The sequence below is a fragment of the Morchella importuna genome (assembly GCF_003444635.1).
Source record: "Morchella importuna strain M04M26 chromosome Unknown Morimp01GS078, whole genome shotgun sequence".
Classification (NCBI taxonomy): domain Eukaryota; kingdom Fungi; phylum Ascomycota; class Pezizomycetes; order Pezizales; family Morchellaceae; genus Morchella; species Morchella importuna.
The window spans coordinates 1-22,211 of record NW_025763474.1 but is presented as its reverse complement, the minus strand read 5'-3'; the positions used below and the strand labels follow the sequence as shown (position 1 = coordinate 22,211).

The window sequence follows — 22,211 nt, the reverse complement described above, 5'->3', positions numbered from 1 at the left end:
AGTCTTCAACCACTATTACATGACAAATAGCTCCCTTTGCCATTTCTGTCTTTAATTTCTCCCTCATAGCTTTCCCGTGCCTTTAGCAGAACGTGTTTGCCTGGAAAGTCGTCATTCACTCGCTCTCCTCCACTCGTTTTCGGTATTTCTTTTGTATTAATTGCATGACACATTCGGATCTGTATGCATACCCGGGGGAGGTTGCTGTGGTCATTTGTGCTTGAGATAATCAGGAGAGGGCTGGCTGGCAAATCTTTCTTCCTTTATACTATGTAGCTTATGTAGCTCGTTACAACAACAACGTGTTAACTGTCTCCTAGTTGTGACCACCTATGTTTTTTTTTAACCAGCCTAACCCAAGGACCGGCTGCCTAACGCGTGTGCCGAGTGTTCCCTTACCTACCTATATATACTCCCATAACGTACCCCCCAGTCCTACGCCGTTGGGCTCGCGGAGACGACTTAGTCCCCGATAAACACCCCAGTCTCTGATCATATTCATATGCCCTGAACTAACAAAGTTCCTGCTCGCATTGATTTCTAACAAGCGTCTCCTAGCTCTGGTTGTTGAAAGATATATGTTGGTGGTGGTATTAATATGGGTTAGGGTTATTAATCCACATCAATCGAGTACCAAAATTCAGAGAGCGATATAAGCATCTACTCCCATAACCTTCATTTACTCCCGAGCATCGATTATATTCACTTGACTGGAACGAGATGGCAAAAGCTATCTCCGCTCATGGCAAAGCGGTCAGCCTATATCGATGGCCCAAGCCTTCGAACTAGGAAGCCAATTGTTATGTCTACAAATGCGTGATTTCTGGGGATAGGTTCCCGGATACAGACTGAGCTAGATCTTAGCATCAGGGTTAGCAGTGGCGCGCATATAGGTGGATCGACTGCACACAATTAATGAATTATCAATCAATATGGGTAGATTGTGAAGATATAAATTTTCCCGAAAGATACTGCCACACGCCTGGAATTAACGCGTGCGGAGCACCAACACCATTTATGTTAATCAATATATATATCCATGTAGTGTGGTCGGCGACCCGGCTCGCGACAAGCAAGAGGAAAGACCCAGATTCGCTCATGTTAACGGCTGCTCAACGTGACTCTACCTGTAAATACTCGGGTGCAGCTCATGCCACTCGAGCTTAGATATATCAGTCATGAAAGCCATGCATTCTAGATCTCTTTGTTGGAACCTACATATTCTCGCAGGGTTAGGGTTTACCCAGTGCCATCTTGCAAACACGATACAGCAAAAGTTGGAGCGTTGCATCCGGATGTTGAATGCTAAAGATCCTGGGAAGTTTCTCTCACCAAAAACAGAAAGATTTGCCACAGTTCGAGCCAAAAGCGGTGCTTTTTACATGCCAGGATCTTCCCCAACACCCAGGCTTTACGCTCCAAATCTTGTGGTAAATTACTAAGGAATGTATTTATTGTCGGCATATTTACTATGTTTAAGCAGGCGAGGCGGGTACAAAGCATTCCAGAGAAAACAGGCACCACCGAGACCCAGAGAGACGTTTCCAGAAACTTGGACAACTACTCAGGGTATGAGAGCCCCGGAATGGTCAGAGGGGGAGGAGAGACATAACGGTTTGAAAATAGTTACTTTCTTTTCTTTTGTTGCGATGGCGGTGGACGGAGGGGTGATCGGGGGAGAACATTCCTAGGCTGGGGAGGAGACGCGCGGGTGTCATAGCCTCTGGACGCCTGCATACACATGAATAGAATATAGATCATCCTCAATGGATCAATCAACCAGCTCGGGCTTTTCACGTCGAGCAGCTGGCTAGCTAGCTAGCGGAAGAAGCCAACCCGTCTGGTCGTCGACCACGCTTATAAAGTATCCATGAAGCTTTTAAGCTCGGAATCAACCGATCAAACCACTCAACGCCTATAGTTCCCCTTGGATACCTGCGGGCCGGTGTTGAGTCTGCCTGACCCCCCGATCCTCCTCGGCCTCCCCGTCCGCACGCACCGACAGTCGCTTGATCATGGATCATCACTCGCCGCATATATTCCTTGGCCGCTGACTAACCCCTTTGACCCTCCGGACCAGTGCACTTGGCGAAGACTCCAGCAAAGTCTGTAAGTACATGTATTGTTCGTTAAAGCAGTTCTATATTGGCGGAGAGACTGACCAACTCTGCGGCGATTCCGCCGTGCGGTTATATGTCCTGCCGTAAACTCCAACCACATAGCTCGACACTGTATAATCCGGCGAGCTTATAAAACGGAGTAACGACTAATCAATACTTTATTTGTGCCTGCAGACTTAACCGGGGGGGACTATATCCTCAGTCGGGATAGTGTATAATATACTCAACATCCCTCCCGCCAAGGCCATGCCCCTGGATCATGAATACCGTGGCGTGAGTTGTCGCTGTCAAATTTGAGCCCAAGACTCAGCGTGTAGGTACAGGAATTAACCGAGGAGATCAGCAATTGCAACCAATCCACGCAATCGAATAACCACGCACCAACCGCCGCGCTGGGTCATGGCCAGTCTTAGACAAGGATACCAGTCTCGATATATTAGTTATTTGACCTCCTGCAGATCAAGCCTTTCCCCCCCAAAGCCGCCAGCGCTTCTCGCACAAGCCCGACATCCAATAATATAACCCATCATTCTCTAGAAGTACATACCTCACCGGACCTAGCTGCCACCCCCACATGTGCTATACCTACACTACGAGTCATGATCACTAATCGGATCCGAGGTGCGTGAGGGAATTGAATTCATCCAGGTCGGGTATACTTTCTCAGTGTGCTCTGGCTCGGTTGGGGTAGAGGCACAATTTAGGTGCGGCTCTGCTAAGGTAATCGAGAGTGTTTGTTGGTGTGCAATGGGGGTCGGTGTGCAATGGTGGTTTCTGATTGTAGGAGCTGGATCATGGAGATGGCCACGCAAAATACAAAGAATAGATACATGTACATTTTCATTAACTCTCTCTCTCGCCCACCCATATAATACATATACATGCGCAATACAGTCGAATACATGTCCCCAACACAAAAAGAAATTAAACCCTCAAAACTCCAACCAAAACAACATCCCATTCATGCGTGCACTGCCATTAACACCCCCTCTCACAGCCCGCCTCAGTTCCCCGCCTTCCCCGCCTTCCCCGCCCCCATCCCTCTCCCCGCAGCCTCCATCTCGCTCCTCATGCTCGCCGCCCCCTCCATCTCATGCAGCGTCCGCGCCTCAACCTCAATCGGCTTACCCTCCGCATCCATCTCCCCCAAATTCATCGCCCCCTCACGGTGCCCATGGTCCCTCCGTCTCCGGAACCACCACACCGCCCCCACAACCGCCAACACAAACAGCCCCCCGCCCACAACGCCCACCCCCGCCGCTCCCCCCACCGATATCCCCCCGCCCCCACCACCGCTCTCAGCCGTAGCAGTACTACTCGTCGTCGGCGCAGCACTCTCCGTCACTGTCGTTCTCGCGGGCGCAGTACTGGTGCTGCTGCCGCTCATAACGGTCGATGTGGAGCTAGAGCTAGCGCTCCCGCTGACGCTCGAGCTCGCGCTAGGACCCCACGCGGGCCCATCGAGGACGGGGTTGGTGTAGTTCTTTGGCACACAGCTGCCCTCGAGCCCGCCCTCGCCGGGACAGCTCTCCAGCTCCTCATTGCAGCACCAGGTTGCGGTGCCACTGCTGCAGTTTGTGCCTGGGCAGGCGGATTGGCCGCCTCTGCAGGTTCTGTATGTCCACTCAGTCAGTATTGCATTGATAATGTGTGCAATTAGGGGTAATTAGGGGTGGGGAGGGGGAGAAGGGGGGGACGAACTCGGCGTACGGCGTGCAGCACCACCACAGTGTCTGGTTCACGTTCGCGCCAGTGGGCAGCGCGCCGACGCAGAGGCCGCCGACGACGCCGTTGCAGCCGGGGAGGTAGCAGTCGGCGGCGTTGCCGGGGGTCATGTTTTGGAGGGTGAAGTTTGCCATTGTGTTTTGGAGTGTTTTTTTTTTCTTTCCCGTCGCTAGAGAAAAAGAGAAGCTATGGGGGAGGGGGGAGGTCGTGGGGTATTATACCCGGGCTGAATTGCAAGAAGAAGAAGAAGAAGAAGAAGAAGAAGAAGAAGAAGAAGAAGGGGTTGTGGCTCGTATGTATACTCCATGCATATTAATCGGTCTATATATACTTGCATGCTCTATATTAAACACAGCTGCCGCATCCGGACACGGGTGGATTCTACAGCCTGATTCGTTAATTCTGTCCCCTGCCCGATCGACTACAATTCGTCCAGAAAGCAATATCCCTACACACACAGCCTTTATATACCCACTTCTCGAACATCCATCCGGCGCCTTCACCGGTCCCCAGAAGTGCAGCAGTTTAGCGAAACAACTGGAGCACATATTCTAGGTAAGCACCCTTTTCCCTGAGTAAACCGCCCGCCTTTATCTGTCAGCTTCAGCTTCTGCACCGCCCGCAGATTATGGAAGTGCCCGGGAGTGCTGACTTGCAGGGTCTGTCCTCTACTCTCTCCTCTGTTTAAACAGTGGTGGTGACATCTGTACCCGGCTGTAGAGCATTAGCTCGCGCGTCTGGACTGTATGTTAGAATTGGCAGTAATAGCTGTACAGCCCTATCGGTTGAAACAACTTAACACCCCCCACACCCACCTCCGCTGGGCAGGGCACTTTCTGCACATTGCAAATGATCGGGCGGTAGTGCCGTCAAAGTGCTGACCACCAAGAGAAAAAAAAAGGAAATTTAGTGTGGCTTTATCTTATCTTTCTAGATATCCCACACAACAGGGTCAGGAATTGAAGGGTTAACCATTAATGTGCACCCACAGACACAGTCAGTCACGTCCTCTCACTCGTCTTTCTTCGTGATTGGCCCTGGCTGTCTGCCATATATGCTGTGCTCTATCAAATCAATCCCCAGTCTGGCCCCCGTGCTAATAATATTCCGTACTACCCCGCTCTTCGCGAGAATCTTCACCGGACGCGTGCGGACGGAAGAAAGTGCTTTTTGTACTACCACCACCTTCCTGAAGGGTTTGTGCAGCGCCAAGGCACTTTGGGGTTAATTGCGCAACTGGAGATATGCAGACCAGACGACAACTCTACCAACACCGACCTGGCCCGCCGCAGTGGTTCTTATGCAACTTGCGCAATCGCTCCTAGGGCGCGCGCTGCCTGGGTAGATACGAGATAGATCATAGGCAAGGCTTAAATTTAACGTTAACCCTTTGCTCATGCAGTATGCGCTGTCTAGACCGGAAGCCGATCACGAAATCCCCGCATCTCCACGATCGTGGGGAAGAGCAAGAAGCAACAATTTACACAATGCCTTACTTGGTATGGCTACCTTAGCGGCATCTGGCACACCACCCGCATCTTAACCACCAAAAACACTTCTGAGTGGTTTTGCAGTCACAGAATATCACTCGGTTCTGTCTCTCAGTGATGGAGGCTGCAGCACGAATGGGCGCTTGGGGGAGTGAGTGCTTGGCCGTTGTGAGGGAGGAGTGATATTGCTGTGTGTTGCGGAGGTGTTTCTTGTGGAGGTGCTGGTGTTTTTTTTTTCTTTTTTTTTTGCCTCTACCGTAAGTTGGTGTTGACTTGTGCATGTCCCCGCGGGCTGTGGGAATGGATTGTGTGTCTGAGCGCTCGCTGAGGCTTTTGGTGAAGATAAAGTGACGACACCGACATATGGTATAGGTGTTGAAATAGGCCACGGCTTTATGAGAGACTGATGAGGATTGAATTGTATGATTGAATTGAAGAAGAAACGAGAGAAGAAGGAACAGGCTCCTTATAACATGTAACATAGTCGTGATAAACACGTATCATCAAGACAACCAAACTCGTTGTCTTGACACATTAACAGTAAGGTAACAGATGGCAAAGACTGTAAAAACAACAATAGGCACCTAATGGAATACGGTAGTTGCTGCTTTCCTTCATACCCTTTGTCCGCCTTTTCCCTGTCTAGTCTGATCATTGTCGTCAAGCAAGAATTAGGAGCGTACTTTCAACCAAGCAATATCGTCTCTACCAGCACCGCACTACAGTGAATATGGGGATATGGGGAAATAATTTGCCAACATTTCGCGTGTCTCGAAGATCGGGTGTCCAGTTTAACTCTACATGCCTATCAATGTTTGTTCTGTGGCGCGTATCGGCGCCAAACGCTTTAATCCAGCAGCTTGATATTGAAAAAGGACAGTCTTCCTAGTTGATACATACAAGTATTCACCTCCGGTGTATCAGGCCAACATATATCTCGAGATAATTCTACCAAGTCAAGTTCTTGCTGCATACTGCCGGGATGGTTCCAGCCGAATTAGATTCCCACTTTGTAGCCTTGTTCAGGTAACGCATGGATCGTGTACGAAGGAATAGCTTAAGCAGAGAGTAGATTATCTCCTCCCGCCTGTGTACAGAGAAGGCGCGAGCTGCCGATGCATTGAGCGTTGTAAGCGGCTAAATGACGAAGCGCATAAGGAACATAAACAGTTTCGATGCACACTGACCATCGGGATAGACATGGAAGAGGCTGGGAGAAGAAAACGAGGAGGAAATAAATATATAGAGGGGTTGCAGAAATCAACGGACGTGCTGAAGAAATCCACGCGGAAAGTGAGAAGTTGACAGAAGGATCGTACCTTATGCAAGAAAAACGGGCTTTACAGGCTTGTAGACCATGATTAATTACATTCTACTCTACATATGTGTGCCCTCTATTATATAGTCGGAGGATCCTCAATGGGAACTTTGATCATTGACCGCTGCTGACATGACAGACCGAACCTATGGGACACTACCGCTGCTGACCCGATGCTGTCCTTAATGAAGGGACGAATCCGCTTAATTCTCCTGACAGCTAACGCCCCAACTACTCTACAGCGCCATTTAACTGAATCTTTAACAGCACCTTGGCATGTACGAATGCGGTTAGTTGCAATTGAGGCTTGGCGGGTATCATAAGCACGTGGCACTGTGGTACCTGCGCCTCTTATGCAGGAACGTCGAATACCGCAAAAGTTGGAGCGTTGCACCCGGGTGTTAAATAAGATCCTGGTAAGTTTCTCTGAAGGATTCGCCACAGTTCGAGCAAAAATTGGTGCTTTTTACATACCAGGATCTTCTCTAACACCCGGGTGCAACGCTCCAAATCTTGCGGTAGGTATGGTGGGCGTCACGAAATCGGGGCCGGTAAAAGTACATGAACGTCAAATCTATCTCCTCAACCGCAACACAATATATTTTTGATTAGAGGCCGTAGAATGGCAGGGGGTCAAGAGAATAATCATTCTACGGCCTTTAATTTTAATTATCTTGTGTTGTGGTTGAGGAGATAAACTTTGAAGTTGGGTGAGTTTGGTAGGGAGACATGTCAATTTTTACCCATACAAATTGTTAAGGCCAGATCAAAATCCACTAAAAATACCCCTGTCCATCACCATAAAGCACTCGGTTTACTACCAAAAGGGCGTTGATCTGCCATCTGTGAGCTCAAAAACACCTAAATAGGTGATGATTTACCTGATGGAGATTTTTACATGTGCCAAGACCGACCCCGATATCGTGACGCCCACCAACCCGTCCGCAAGCGCGTAGACTAATTACTTTACTTATAACGTCCCCCAACGCCGTTTCCATCGATATATGCTTAATAGCTAGCAGTGAGAGATTGCACACTGGGTTTGTGAAAATCATAAATTTTTTAATATGGTAATCCTACTTTACCATTCGATTCGCTAGTGGCGCTTTAGTATAGAATCATAATGTATTTCGTAGGCAGTAGTATAATTGTGTTAGAGGGGCATTGTACTTAATCAAGGGGAGAGAGGGTTCCTTTCGGCTCTTCTGATCTAATCGCATATAAAAATACATGTCAAGTAATTATATCAGGAAGGAACCTCCTGGATTCTGGTACTTCACTTGAGTTGGAAGACGGGCTGGTAATCAAGGATATGAGAGATTACATAGTCTAGTCGTCACGTATCTTATAGGTCATTAGGACCACCTGTCTCTAGCTAGGTAGTCACTGTATTTATATAGATAGCCGAGAGGGCGCTTATTGGGAACACCATCATTGCCTTTACTTAATGTCCGCCTACAGTCATACCTCCCTTACCCAAAAACTCCAACCACTACTCCGCCGCCTTCCCCCCAGAATGAACCACAAAACATATAATCTTCTCTACCAAAGTGTACCCTATCCAATTTCATCCCAAGATCCGTCGTTATACCCACATCTATATAACTTGCAGTGTAGAACCCCACCTACAACATATACCCTTTGTATTCTCTGTAGCTCGACCGTAAAGAATTGTTGTAGAATACGTATGTGACCTCGAATATCCTGATAAAAATATATGTCAGCTAGATGTCCACATTCTGATTGCAAAGGTTATAAACAGGATATAATGAGCCATGTAATATACATACATAGAGAGGCCTTATCTTTCCTGTACGATTTCAATAATCGCACCATACTAGGACTATCTTTCTCTGCAGCCTTGATAGCATCCTCATCTACGCGTGCCCCTTTCTCAAGTAATTCTTTTGCTGCCGCTAGATGCCCGCCCTCGCACGCAAACACAAGTGGTCTCATAGAACCCTCTCCCCCGCTGGATCTGTCGACACCAGCGCCCGCTTCAAGTAGCCTCCTCACAACTAAATAGTGGCCCACTCTTGCCGCTATTTGCAATGGTGATTGTATTACTAACTGATTTTCCATATCGTAAGATATATCCTCATCAAACTCAGCATCATTTTTCAAGAGGTAATCCACAATGTCTAGATAGCCATTTCTAGAAGCGTCGTGGAGAGCAGATACCGGTAAAATTTTGGGACCGCCGAAGAAAGGTCCGGCGGAGCTGGTTATATGCGCTTTTTTACCCACCAGGCGCTCCACCACCGAAAGATGACCATTCAACGATGCTAATCCTAAAGCTGTAATTGTCTTGATGACGATGTTACCTTGAATGATTTTGTGTGCTGTAAAACCTGTATGATCGGCGTCGGCTCCTTGTTCTAGTAGGTAGTCCACAGCACCAAGATGACCTGCTCCAGCTGCAGCTTTCAATGCAGCGTTTAAATCCGCTATAGTACCTGCAGACTGTTCTAGCTTTTCCACGAGATACTTTAGTATATCAAGACGGCCACAACTAGCTGCCGCCATTAATGTTTGTGTGGCGTGCTGTTTGAGTTTGGCCCCCCTCTCCAACAAGCTCTCACACATTGATAGATAGCCTCCCATGGCCGCGGAATGTAATGCACTAATAGACCATTCAGTGAGGCCAATCTCATGTGTATCGATACTTCTATTAAATCTTAATAGTCGATCAACAATAGTAAGGTGATTGCCCCCCGCAGCAGCACTTATAGCGTAAGATATTTGCTGCTGGGAGAATTTTTGTTTAGACAAAATCAAGTCCACCAATGGTAAAGAACCCCTTTTTTGATGCATAACACAAAGCTTCACTCATTTTAGCTTGCGGCCAACTTCTATCTTCGAGACATAGCTTGACAATCTCATCGTGAGCGTTTGAAGCCGCGAACGTCAGCACACTCGCAGCGTTTAGGGCCTCTAAATCCTGGCCTCTGAAAAGTTTGTATATGTGCAGATGCCCTGCCTTGGATGCAGCTTGGCAAGCGCGTGTGTACGGTTCATTTTCCGGGTGGGAATAAGGGTCTATGCTCAACTCAACGCCGGTCAAGAGTTTACACAAATCTTCATGACCGATAGCGGCTGCCGCCTCTATTGCATAAATCCGATCGCCCGAAGTTGGTAACGGCCTTTCAATCGTAGCTGGTAAAGGTTTTCCACCTGCAAACTGTAACAATTGTTTCACAACCTCTAGATGCCCTCCTTCTGTTGCCGCTTGTATCGCATTTCTTCCCCCATGGTTTGCCACTCCAGACATAATCTCGTCCGGAGAGAGAGTCCTCGGCGGCCTAAGCTTTACTAATATATTTATAATCTCAAGATTACCACCCCCCGCCGCTGCCTGTAGTGCGGTTCGTCCGTAGTACTTGGAGCCAGGAGAGAAGGGGTTCTGTACACCCTCTTTCAACAAGAATTCAACCACAGCATGGTGGCCGCCTTCCGCAGCCGCCTGCAAAGCGGTTCGCCCGTAGCTTTCTGAGGGACCAGTATCAATCATCGATTTATCGTATCTAACCAATCTTTTCACAATATTGCGGTGTCCGTTTTCTGCCGCGGCTTGTAACGCAGTCCTTCCCGCGAGTCTAGCTTGTCTCTCACCGATACCGGCCCCCTTTTCCAGAAAGAGATTGACAAGTTCTATATCACCATTGGAGGCAGCAAGTTGCAAAGCTGTTCGTCCTCCCAGGCATGGCGTGTGTTGCTCTTTGCTCATACATACGTCTGCCCCTACTGCCAATAGGTATTTAACAAGGTGCTGATGCCGCTTTTCAGTCGCCGCCTGCAGTACCGTTCGCCCAAAATACCTTGCTGGTAGGTCTTTCTCGAGCTTGGCCCCTCGCTTTAAAAGGAGATCAACCAGCTTTTGGTCACCTTGTTCCGCTGACGCTTGGAGTGCTGATCTTCCGCCAAACCAAAATGGCTCAGCATCGGGGTAGGCCCCCCAATCTAATAAGGTTTCAACCACAGGAACGTGGCCACCTGCTGCTGCAGCTTGTAGGGCAGTAACCTCATGTCGTCCTGACACCGCGGTCTCGATGTCTGCCCCTTTTTCCCTCAAGTGATTTACAATCACCAGATGACCCCCTTCTGCAGCTGCCTGTAACGGTGTTCGTCTTATTATTACTTTTGATGCCGTCTGCCAGTCGCCTTCAGAAATCAGATGCGATATAGTTTTCTCATATCCCACTCCTGGGCCATACTGAAGTGCTTTATTCAACTTCAGCTCATTTGCAACCGAGTTATTGTCACTAAACTCTAGTGTTTTCAACTCAAAAGACCTGTCACGTTTCACCAAGTACTTCCATTCATCGTTATAAACGGGTCTGATGGATTTCCGATTGACGTCAGCTCCGTTCTCAAGAAGTGCGGTGACTAGATCTTGATAACCCATTCTAGCAGCAAGGATCAGAGCAACGTCGCTAAAGTAGGGCTGATCGAGAGGCGCGAGTGCTTGAATAATACTCTTAACTGTGGAGACGTGCCCTTTATAAGCAGCATTTAGGAGTGAGAGAGGCAGATGCTGAACTTGAAATCTTTTGAAGCTCTTTGGTTCGTACTGCATATGCTGATGGAGGAGTTGTCTAACTATGAACGTATGGCCATGTGATGATGCCATAATCAAACCGCTATCCACGTCTTCAGCCCCCTCATAAGTGTTCAATCCTCGGTCAATCAGGGCCTCCACTACCGAGCTATGCCCTTGGAGTAAGGCTTCCTTCAGAAAGGTTTTCAGAAGGGCCTTCCATGCAACCCTATCGCTTAGATCCGGAACAGCGCTCAAAACCTTCCTTAAAGCATCCATCTCCGATGCTTCCAGTAGCTCAATCTGATCCTGGAAGGATGAAGATATAAGCATTTTAAGATCACCTCTCACGCTAGGATGCTCCTGGATAAACTCCTCCACGCGGGCAAAGAAACATCTCCTGATATGTAACAGCTCGTCCTGCGAGTAGTTCATATCTTGAGTCAATTCCTTTAAATCGAGAGCAAGCTTGCTCCATTGACCTATCAATCGGAACCCCCGACGAAATCCAACGGCTGCGTACTGGGCTGGCATTTCGAAATCTATGTGAGATCTCCAAAGCAGATTATGGAGTTCCAAGTGCGGTATAACAACTGTGTTCATTAGCTTAAGTGCTCGATTCACTTCATACTCTGAAGCAAGTGTTATTGTCACAAATAAACTTACCTAAAAGAGCGTCCAATGTAGTCCCTAGTCCCATAATACGTATACATTCAATCACATTAGATATAGTCGAGTTATCTGGCTGTTCAGGTCTCAATCCATGCATGTGTTCTTGTCCTATTCCCCCAATTTTATCAATCAACTGTACCGCACTAGCAAAGAAATGAGAATACATTTCCATTGCCAGATTCTGTGCCATTGGTTTCTTGGTTAGTATGGCAATTATTGATTCCTCATAACCTCTGAATACATGTGAACACCCCAAAAGTCGATGAGGAGATATATGTTCGGTTTCTAGCAAGATTTTGGGGTACCCGATGCGCAACTCTGTCCCGCCTTGACCTGTCCAATACTGTATCCACTCATGTTGAACCGGGCTAAACGGACAGATGACCTTGACAATACGATCGTTCGAATTTAAGTTGTTCAATTCTGAATCGACATCATGATCATGAGATCTAGATCTCCACTGTTGTAGAAACCTGTCTTGTCTTTCTTTATCATGCAGCATCCATAGAGATAGGACATGCATGAGCTCAGTCTTTGTATCATCTTTCATTTCCCATCTCGAGAATAAATCATTTCTATGCAGCTTGAAAGTTAAAGCTCCCAAATGCTTTTCTTCTTTTATACCAATCCTTATCATCTCCTTCCATGAGAATTTCAGGAGCCTAGCTGCATTGAGCTTAAGAGAACACTCATTTGGTTCGAAAAGAATATTCATTGTCCTCTCTATAGCCTCACATAGTGAGCGGGAAAAAATGGCGCCTTGTGTTTGCCACTGAGAGAGCGCCGAGAGTCGTCCACATATCCTTAGCATCTCGCAGGAATCTTGATCATGTATCGAGCTGTTAGGCTCCGGTGTGCGTGTATGCATCCTTGCATGCTCACGGTAGGCCTCCGCCGGTGCGGAGCCACGCTCAGGGTCATGATCACCCTCCGGTACGGGGTCGCCCTCAGAGTCACCCTCCGGTTCGGGGCCGTCATCCCACGACACATCTGTCATGCCATAGGACCTTGAGACAATACTCCAATCAGAAAATCCCACCATCTGACGCCCCATACATTCAAGTTCAAACTCTTTGATTGCTGGTTCCGCATGAGGTTCACGCGTCAATCGCCTACGGATTACTGACCGGATAAATGTCATTACCAAGGTTGCTGCCAGCTGTGCAATACTTGCTGACCAAGTCATACCACGGAGGCCAATAAATTGGAAGATAAAACCAACAACACTAATTGCTGTAGCTACTAGGACGAGGTACTGCAAAGATGTTGGAGGTTTAATATCGTAACGACGTGAAGTGATGATTTTTCTTTGTCCCTCGTGTCCATGAATGATATATGGTTCGAAAACCTGATCATTCACCGTTCCTCCTTTCTGGATCCATACTATCTTACAGTCCTTATCTTCCTTTTTTTTCTTAATTTTCCAATGCTCCTCGATTGATGAGCGATCAACAATATGTGCACATATCAACATTCCTAGGTTGAGCGCAATCGTTCCAACGGCCGTGCAAGGGAAGGCTTCGGGGGAGGCGCTTATTCTATCCTTAAGAAAGATGGACTTGGATTTTAACGGTGAGTAGTATGTGATCGCTGCTTCGTATAAGAGGACTACTAGTTGGACTAGGACGCCGAGACTTGCGCAAACCCACTTCTCCATATCTGATACCGGTATTCCCCTGGCATTGAGTGAGATATTCGGTGGGATTAAAATATTGTGTGATAGAAGGGACTCATCCGGGTGAGACTGATTTTGGCCGGAGCGGTTTTCGTGAGTATAATACTCGTCCCAGTCGTTACTATAATATTCATCCCAAGAAAGATCAGGAGCCGGCGGCGATGCGTCAGGATTCCCTACGGAAGTAGTGCCGTTATTGGGGAGCCGCTGCAATTCGTAGGGAGATCCGGATTGGTTTGTTCTATGAACAAGCTCAAACAAGGGGTTTGTTTTCTCCAAGATATGTATCCCCCTATAGGGGTCATCAGCAGCAGGATTTGACTCATAAATGAACTGAAAAATCGTTGGTTCGCCAACAAGTCGCACAACAGCTTGACCATTCCACATCTCCCCGACATCCCTTGAATTGGAGGACATTAACTCTAGTTCAACTAGTCCTTGGCCTTCCTTGCTTCGCCCAATCACAGCCCTCAGCCATGGAAAGTCTGCAACTCTAATTGCGCTCACGATGGCGGTAATAATCCCTAAGGGGGCCATTGCAAAAAGAATATTGTCTGCCCAGCCCGTAGATTCACTGAGAAACTGCTTCGCAACCTGCTCACCAAAGAGCGCGAGGATAGGTGCAAGATCACTAAAGAGATTATTTGTAAACTCTCCTCCAATATCCGCACTAGCACCGGATATCATTATTGATATAACGCCAAGAATAGCCATTCGTGAGCTAACACAAATCGTGGAAGTCCGAGGTAATTTAGTTCTCTTCCACAATTTGTTCAACCCGGGAGTATATATATATCTAGATCTAGCTACGACATAATGAGACACCGGTTGTGATATGTGTGACTATAGAAACCTACCTTGGCCAAAACTATGATATGAGCTGGTTAGAAGTTTTCCTTTCCCGGCCAGGCAAGAGGCATACTGCCGCCCTCCTGTATCACTATAATCTTCATACTCCTCCCTCGTCGTTTCCGTAGTACTTTCGAGGTCTATCGACATTCAGTTCTGTACCGTTCGAGATCGAATGTATGTCTGAATGTGTTACTCTCAGAGAGTCAGTGCACTGTTATGAGCTAGCCGGCGCATATTTGGATGTGGTACGTACCTATCGAAAGCTTCTGGGTTGACAGATTTCGCTAAAGATGATGATATAGGTCTTGTACTGGTATGGGCTTGGGTATGGTGAGAGTTTGCTCTGTACTGTTGTATGTTCGACGTGATGAGGGTATACTATCGAAGGTATGGTATGTATGATGTTCCCAACTACGATTTGGTAATCTTCCTCTTGACTGGGCCAATGGCATACACACTCGCACATAGCCGCTTTTCATGCACAAGCACATAGAGTAGGTATGTACATGTATGGTTCAGTCCTAAAGGTGATATGTCAGTATTAATATGAAACTGAATTCAAATACGTACCGGAAAATTTTATTAACGACAGGACAGCTAAGAAGTACTAAGACAAATAAAATAAAAAAAAATGGAAAAAATGGAAAAAAGGTACATATGCCACCAATTGTTTTCCAGATTCTTTACTACATATTTTTGTGACCTACGTACTACCAGCGACTTCTTGTCTTGAAAATGGTTGTTTTATATTCAAAATTCCAATTATCTTCCGAGGCATTGGAGAGATACATGTATGTAGGTACCTGAGTGACCGGTACGTACTCTACTGATCTATGGGGCTCTTTGGGAACGCGTAACAATATCACTAGCTGGGTAAGTAGTTTCACGCTGAAATTTGTGGAGTATTTTGAGTTATGTAGACAAGGAGTAAACCTTATCAGGGAAAGGCGGCCCCAATGCCACCCCGTAAGTCCTATAATCCCGAATTCGCTACAAAGCCTCTCTGCACAATATTGTGCGCATGATGCATTATGCGCAGAAGTGTGCCAAGATCGATACCCTAGACTAACTTGTAGTGACGGCACTACGCTCAACCGTCCAGTCTCGGGCTAGACGGGACTGAATCGTGCAGTCTACTTACCTTGCACTAGTCCACAGTCTGCCTGCAGTCTGACTATGGATTGCATGATTGACCCTCGGGGCTGGATTGGGGCGTTACCTAAGTCGCGTCCTTGCTAGGTTGAGGCGGCCTCAACCTGGAGCTCATAGACAATATGTATCATCACAGTCAAAGAGAACTAAATTAATACCAGAATAGTTCTATATTATATTCTTTCACCTTCATGAGAATGGAAATCTATTTAATTACCATAAACATCATAATAAACAATACCACTAAACTCTTTTAGGCGATATGCAGTCCATAGTCCTTGCAATCCGTCCTCCCTTTGGACAGACTGGCTTGGCTGGAAAACCGCAGTCCACTACAGTCCATGCAGTCCGTCCTGACCGTCCACCGTCCTGGCTTGGCATAGTCGACCACAATTGACTGCAGTCAAACTGGACGATTGACGGCGTTGAGTGACGCTGATGAGTGGTTGCCCTACCAGATAGATTAGTGCTATGCCTCATTTCAAGTTAGATCTAATAGGTTTGCAGGTACATGTATGGTTGGGGACGCCTGTAACGGAGTACCGGGTGTTCACCATTAATCTGAAGAACTCTGCTTCATTGGTTGAAAATGCAGGGATTTTATAGAGAGCAACCAATTACCATCAATCACACAGGCCTTAGTGCACCAAATTTGTATGGGGGAAAAAAGTCTGAAGAACTTTCATATATCTCTACTCAAAAATCTAAATATTTCGCTAAAAATACAAAAAAATAACTGCAGAATAGCGCTGGCTCCCAGCTTCCCCTAGATAATATTTTGAGCTCATAAGCTCTTGTGGGGAGTGTTTTCTGATGAAGTTGGGTGCAAATGACAGTCAAATTGCGGTCTCGGAGATTGCATTGCAAAATATGGGGGCAGCCTATTCAAGTACTTTTTCTGGCGTCAAGTATCATTTTCTGCAGCTTCAACCAATCATACGCCAAAAAAAGGTTCTTCAGACAAACCCATAACCCCCGGTACATTGCGAAAACAGGGGTTTACTGTGACGGCAATATTATATTTCGGCTAAGGTGATAGATTGGGTTGTGAAGAGAAGGAATCGCGTAGTTGGACTATGATTTGTAATGGGTTTTCTGTTATGTTCTTTCGGTTTCCGTTACGCAAGATATTAGTCATCAATGGACTAGGAGTTGGATATATAAGGGGGTGTTGTCTCGTGCCTTTTCATGTTTTCCTTCCTTTCCTCTTCTCTTCACGGAACCTCCTGTATCTACTCGCGCCCGACCGCGCGGGTGACAGGACCCCCTCCCGTTTCGACATCCTGATTCTCGAATTGCTTCAGGCCCTGAGCGAGACGTCCCCCTATCTACCGAGTTGAAGCCTTTCAATAGGAGCCGTCCTTCTTCTCACTCCCTCCTCAAACTCGTCGGCGCCCCCGATCGCGACACCCAAACGACCAGCCCTCAAGGCTACCCCTCTCTACGTCGTATCGGCACCCTGTCAATAGTCTGGAGGTCAGCGCAGACTCATTGCCAAAGCCTACGATAACCCACGGTGTTAGCGACCTTACGGTCGCGAAACATTCGTTCCTTACCTTACGCGAGGTCCCTTCGTTGGGCCTTACCCCGCTTTACGGCCCTAGCCAGGCAACCCATTTTAACCGAGTCGGCTTCCCCGCTCACCCAACCCTACCGGCCCGGTACCACAACCGAGGCCACCCATCAAGACACGGTCGGCACCCACGATTGCGACCACCCCATACACTACGGAAATCGAGTTCGAAGGTCACCACTGAAAAGACCACCAACAGGTAGCGGCTCACGCTCACCCCATCTACACTTGGCCTCTGTGCCATTCCTACCTTAACCCCCTGCTGCCTGACGAGCAGACTCCCAGGGACCCCATCGACACCCCCCTCCCTATGCTTTCGCACCTGATGCTTCGGCGGTCTCTCGCCTCGCCTTCGTGCAGTACTTCCTATATGGCTTTGGTAATGATCCTGGTTTATGGTGAACGGGTATATAGACGATTGACTTTATGTTGTTTGACGGAGAAGCTCTTGGGATTTCATTTCTACTGTAGCGTTGTTACTTTGTTCGTCGCTTAGTTTCTGTTCAGCTACACCATGTCGCGCGATGTTTGTACGTACTTTTCCTTTGTCTTTGGCGGTAGTGTAGGCGTGCGATAAGCCTTTGGCTTCTAAGCAATATAAAATCCAATCCAATCCTGTATCTACCCCAACGAATACTACTTTTGTTCTACGCCTCGTCATAGGGTTCAACTAGTTGTCATACTAGATAGAGCAACTCCATAGCCCATAGTCCTGAATACCTATTGTCACGTCCTCGCCTCGGTTGTATTCCTTGGCACTATAGTCCCTACGTCCATAGACCACCGTTACACCAGGTTCCGTCCTTTATCGCCAACCAATACAACACTATAGCCTACAATGTCGGAACACGTTCCTATCGATTACCAACAACTAAGCGACACCCTTCAAACCTTCTTCCAAGAACATCCACAGGTCGATAACACTGTCGGGATAGAAGCTTACGCACATCTTCAAAGGGCCCAACATGGTCTTGCTCAGTATGCAACGGACTTACAAGAGGTGGAGAGGGAGGCTGGAAATGCAAGGGAGATGTTCGAACGAGACCTTGCTGCTGCTCAAACCCAGCGGGTCGCTGTCGAAGTAGTTGCCCCTGATGAAGAACCGATTGGTGGTGATGATGCCCCACCCGCGCCGCCAATACCACCCGTTGTGGCTACTACTCAGCGGTCGGAAAAGCTTCCAGACCCCGAGGTGTTTAGGGGAGATCGCGATCGAGAAAGATTACACCTATTCAAACAACAGATGAGGATTAAACTATTGGGAAATGCCGACCGCTTTCCCACACTACAGTCCAAGTTATCCTACGCATTCAGTCGACTGGAGGGTATTGCCGCTAATCAGTTCTTACAATATGTCGGAGAAGAAGGCATCGCTTTGCCTTCCATGTTGCGGTTTTATGAAATCTCAGATACTGCGTTCGGGGACCCTGATCGAATGCGCACAGCTAGAAGGAATCTTAGGAACATCCGCCAGCGAAATCGAACCTTTGCTGACTATTTCGCCGAATTTCAACGGTACGCTGCTGAATCAGGAATGGATGAAGTCTCTCGGATTGAGGCTTTGATGGAGGGCATTAATGCGGAACTCGATGAATCGATGATACACCATGAAACTCCTGCGACAGTAGATGCCTGCGCGACACTTTTGCAACGGTTAGATAATCGACGACGAGCGGCAGAGGCTAAGCGAGGAAGTAAAAAGCCTTGGAGTGCTACTACTGCTCCGACCCCTCGTCCCCCACCAGCGAATCCTGTGCCTACCCCTCGCGCTGCCGCCCCAGCTGTCAACATCACCAAGCTCGCCTATTACCCAGGGCGCAGCCTCTACGTCCTGGCGGGCATTCTGCGCCACGAGCGCCCAGCGCGTCCGGCACCGCCAGAGTACAACCTTCGCGCCAGGCTCCGCCGCAGGACCGTCCCACTCTCTGGGACCGCCAGGAGATATGGCTCACGTCCGGAGGGCACTCGCTAATGCTCTGGTCGCCTGGGCCGCCATGAGATTCCCTCCGCCTCCGGAGACGCTAGGATGGAGTGACTCCGCCCACAGCACCTAGGAACTTTTGCTTCTTTTGATTACATCAGTAGTACACGCGAGCACTTCCCAATGCTCTCACAGTTTTCTTGAATGCTCTCACGGCACGACGAATGCTCTCACGGCACGGCGAATGCTCTCACGGCACCGCGAATGTTCTCACGGCACCGCGAATGCTCCCGCGAATGCTCCCGCGAACGCTCCCGCGAACGCTCCCGCGAACGCTCCGCGAGGGCTTCCGCGAGTGCTCCCAGAGCACTCACCAGTGCTCACAGAGCTGAGGCATTCGTCATACCCACTCAAGGTGAGGCAACCCTCACTTGGGCTCCTTTGGATTGATACACCGTCCTCAAAGGATAGGAAGGCCGCACCAGTCCCTCAAAAGATATCTAACGTGGGTATCCTCAACGCCGCTGTACGGTCAGTCGCGGGATACTGATACGAGCACTGTCCTGTATACTGGTGACGACTACCCAACCTTTGACGGACGTGTATGTTTCTGTCGATTCGTGAAAGGCATAATTAGCCTTGAGGTTGAGGCCATGGTACGGCTCGTCTGAAAAGCTCAATGTCCATGCATAAGCAGCAAACATGGACTGGCATTGATCTCCTGGAGCGAGCTTGCTGGATAGCCAGACTCAGATACTGAGCGGCCGAAACTTTACCTCCTTCTTCCAATCCGCATGCATAGCAGAACGACACGAATTTTGAATTAGAGAGTCCAATTGGGTCTAACGTTCCTAGAGCACTCAAGAATGCCCTCACGGCTTTACAAGTATTCAACTAAATTCATTCCACGTACGCAAGTCTATCCTAGTATTTACCAACCAATTACCAGTCTCCACCTCAAACAAATGAGCCATTCCCAATATACTCCGAATATTAACGACCCACATCCTCTTCCTCCTCCTCCTACAAACCTTCAGGAGCCCATGTGAGCTATCAGCGATACCACGATCCTTTGCCTCGAGTAGCTCCACTATACATAGTCTATGTGCTCGCCCCCCACTGTCCCGCAGCTTGAACAAAGCGTCGACACGTCCTGGTAAGCGTCCCCGAAACACTCCCCACTCCTCTGAGGACGCTACCGACACCCATACCCAATCCTTTCTTATTTTCCCTTTCCTAAAAGCCGCGTTTCCCGTACACCTGATATTGTGAACCTCGTACACCTCAGGTCTTTGGAAGATTGGTATCGGAACCTGCAAACATGTGAACATCTCCACCCGGCGCTCTAAAATGCTCTCAGAGCTTCCGGCAAAGCTTTGAGAGCATCCCGCATCCTCTGCATACTCCTTTATCAGGCGATATAACGTGGTATGGCTTATTTGCAGTCCATCCGCAATATTGAAAAGTCTTTCCGATTTCGTGGAGGGGTTGCAAAGACGCCTTAGAGGCAGTCGGCCTTCTACTATGGATCGTTCATTTGGTGTTTTTTTCCGGTCTTCGATTTTAAAAATCTCAAGTAACTCCTTCAGGTTATCTCGATGGCTCCAAAGGATGTCGTCAGTGCTCTCAGGACCTCCAACAATGTCTTTCAGATTCAGCATTCGAATCTCTAACGCCAACCGCCGCCCCCCATAGTCCAGTATCTGCGTTGCAGCATCGACCTTGTTGGATGCTCCGTATGCCTCTTTTATCTGACGTACATGGGCGAGTTCGCTGATGTCGGTGGAGTACTGGGGAATGCTCCCAAAGTGCTCGACATGTTCCCGATAGTGCGTTAACACGTGCAATTTGATGAAGTTGAAGTGAGACCTTTCCCGTATCTCGCGAATCTCCTCCAAACCTCGCTGAGCGCTCTGGGGCCTGAGGTCTTCACAGCTTTTGTCCGATCTCTCGCATCCTTAACCGTCCTCTTGTACGCCCGGAATTCTAAAAAGATATCCTTGTGCTTATGGAAATCCTCGAGATAGCTCTCCATATAATTCAGTGTACTCGTCGTATGACTCCCATACTGCGCCATTAAGTGGAAGTCGATTAAGCCTCGTACACATTTCAATGCCTTTGCGAAGTCGCCCCTGACAGCCACCCCCGGGTTTCTCAAAGCAGCCGCGAGTGCTCCAAGAACGACCCGCCCCAGATTTCTCATCTCCTTCCCTTGCCATTGGGTTGTGGCACGATATGCCTTGTTCGGTACTGCCAGTCCAGGGTAAGGCGCAATCGAGGGCCAAGCCTTGTCAAATTCCTCCAATCGATTGTGCTTCTTCAAGAAAGCCTGAACCCACTCCATCATGTGCTTCAACATCCCTAGGTAGATATTGTGCAGAATGTCCGGTTTGTTGAGATCGTATGGATTAACCCTCGGCATACCCCAGAAAGCATTGAAGAGTGTCTTTACTGATCTCGCGACAAGGTATTCCACCGGTCCCAGGTTTCCCGGGTTCTCCCTGAATAGCTTTACCCTCTCCCGGTAATCCTCGTGATCGTGCATAGGGCTCCGGCGAGTGCTCCCAAGACTGTGGAATTCCACCTCGCATCTTGGACAAGAGCTAGTACTAATATTTTGTAAGTTTGAATGCTCAGGTTGATCAGCGATCCAACCCGACAACACCGGAAAGCATAGACGTTCGTACCCGTCGGCGCATGCGATTAGCTCGCCTTCCTGAGAGCACTCCCGAATGCTCTGAAAGATCTCCCCAAGGGCGCGATGCAGCGCCATTTGACTCTGACGTCGTAAAGCGGAATTAGCGAGTGAGTTTTTCCCGAGCTTAGGTGGGACTGGCAGTAGCCCTATGAGAATTAACGAATGCCCGGTGGCTTGCTCCGGACCGATGACTTGATGTTCCCGATGGTAAGATAGATTGGCCAGGCTTTCTTGTCCCCACTAAAATTTGTCAAATGTGTGCCATCTGACGCGCATATAATTGGTACCACAGTCGACCCCTCCGGTAAGGTATTCTGTCCAGAAAGCATTAGCGACTGCCTCTAGAGCACTTGTGAGTTTACCAGACCTGCGTCTCCCACCACCAATCTCCCGTATGCATTTCCCCGTACATTCTCTCGCCAGATTCATTATGCTCTACCACTGGCGCGTACACAATGACTCCGAAAGGCCCGTTGGC

The 22,211-nt window shown here is 48.3% G+C and overlaps 5 protein-coding genes across 5 annotated transcripts; 2 read left to right on the top strand and 3 right to left on the bottom strand.

Annotated features, from left to right (window-relative positions):
- Window positions 1-3,123: 3,123 nt before the first annotated feature.
- On the bottom strand, window positions 3,124-3,979 carry LAJ45_11620 (uncharacterized protein; the record flags this gene model as incomplete). Its single annotated transcript, XM_046121102.1, has 2 exons — window positions 3,124-3,733; window positions 3,822-3,979. The coding sequence occupies 2 exons, from the start codon at window positions 3,977-3,979 to the stop codon at window positions 3,124-3,126; spliced, it is 768 nt and encodes a 255-aa protein (XP_045965700.1).
- Window positions 3,980-8,405: 4,426 nt separating this feature from the next.
- Window positions 8,406-9,257, bottom strand: LAJ45_11619 (uncharacterized protein; the record flags this gene model as incomplete). Its single annotated transcript, XM_046121101.1, has 1 exon — window positions 8,406-9,257. The coding sequence occupies one exon, from the start codon at window positions 9,255-9,257 to the stop codon at window positions 8,406-8,408; it is 852 nt and encodes a 283-aa protein (XP_045965699.1).
- A 160-nt stretch (window positions 9,258-9,417) lies between these two features.
- On the bottom strand, window positions 9,418-14,224 carry LAJ45_11618 (uncharacterized protein; the record flags this gene model as incomplete). The annotated part of the gene is made up of 2 exons (XM_046121100.1): window positions 9,418-11,783; window positions 11,857-14,224. The coding sequence occupies 2 exons, from the start codon at window positions 14,222-14,224 to the stop codon at window positions 9,418-9,420; spliced, it is 4,734 nt and encodes a 1,577-aa protein (XP_045965698.1).
- Window positions 14,225-17,952: 3,728 nt separating this feature from the next.
- Window positions 17,953-19,086, top strand: LAJ45_11617 (uncharacterized protein; the record flags this gene model as incomplete). The annotated part of the gene is made up of 1 exon (XM_046121099.1): window positions 17,953-19,086. The coding sequence occupies one exon, from the start codon at window positions 17,953-17,955 to the stop codon at window positions 19,084-19,086; it is 1,134 nt and encodes a 377-aa protein (XP_045965697.1).
- A 153-nt stretch (window positions 19,087-19,239) lies between these two features.
- On the top strand, window positions 19,240-19,485 carry LAJ45_11616 (uncharacterized protein; the record flags this gene model as incomplete). The annotated part of the gene is made up of 1 exon (XM_046121098.1): window positions 19,240-19,485. One exon carries the CDS (start codon window positions 19,240-19,242, stop codon window positions 19,483-19,485), a length of 246 nt encoding a protein of 81 aa, XP_045965696.1.
- Between the last annotated feature and the right edge of the window lie 2,726 nt (window positions 19,486-22,211).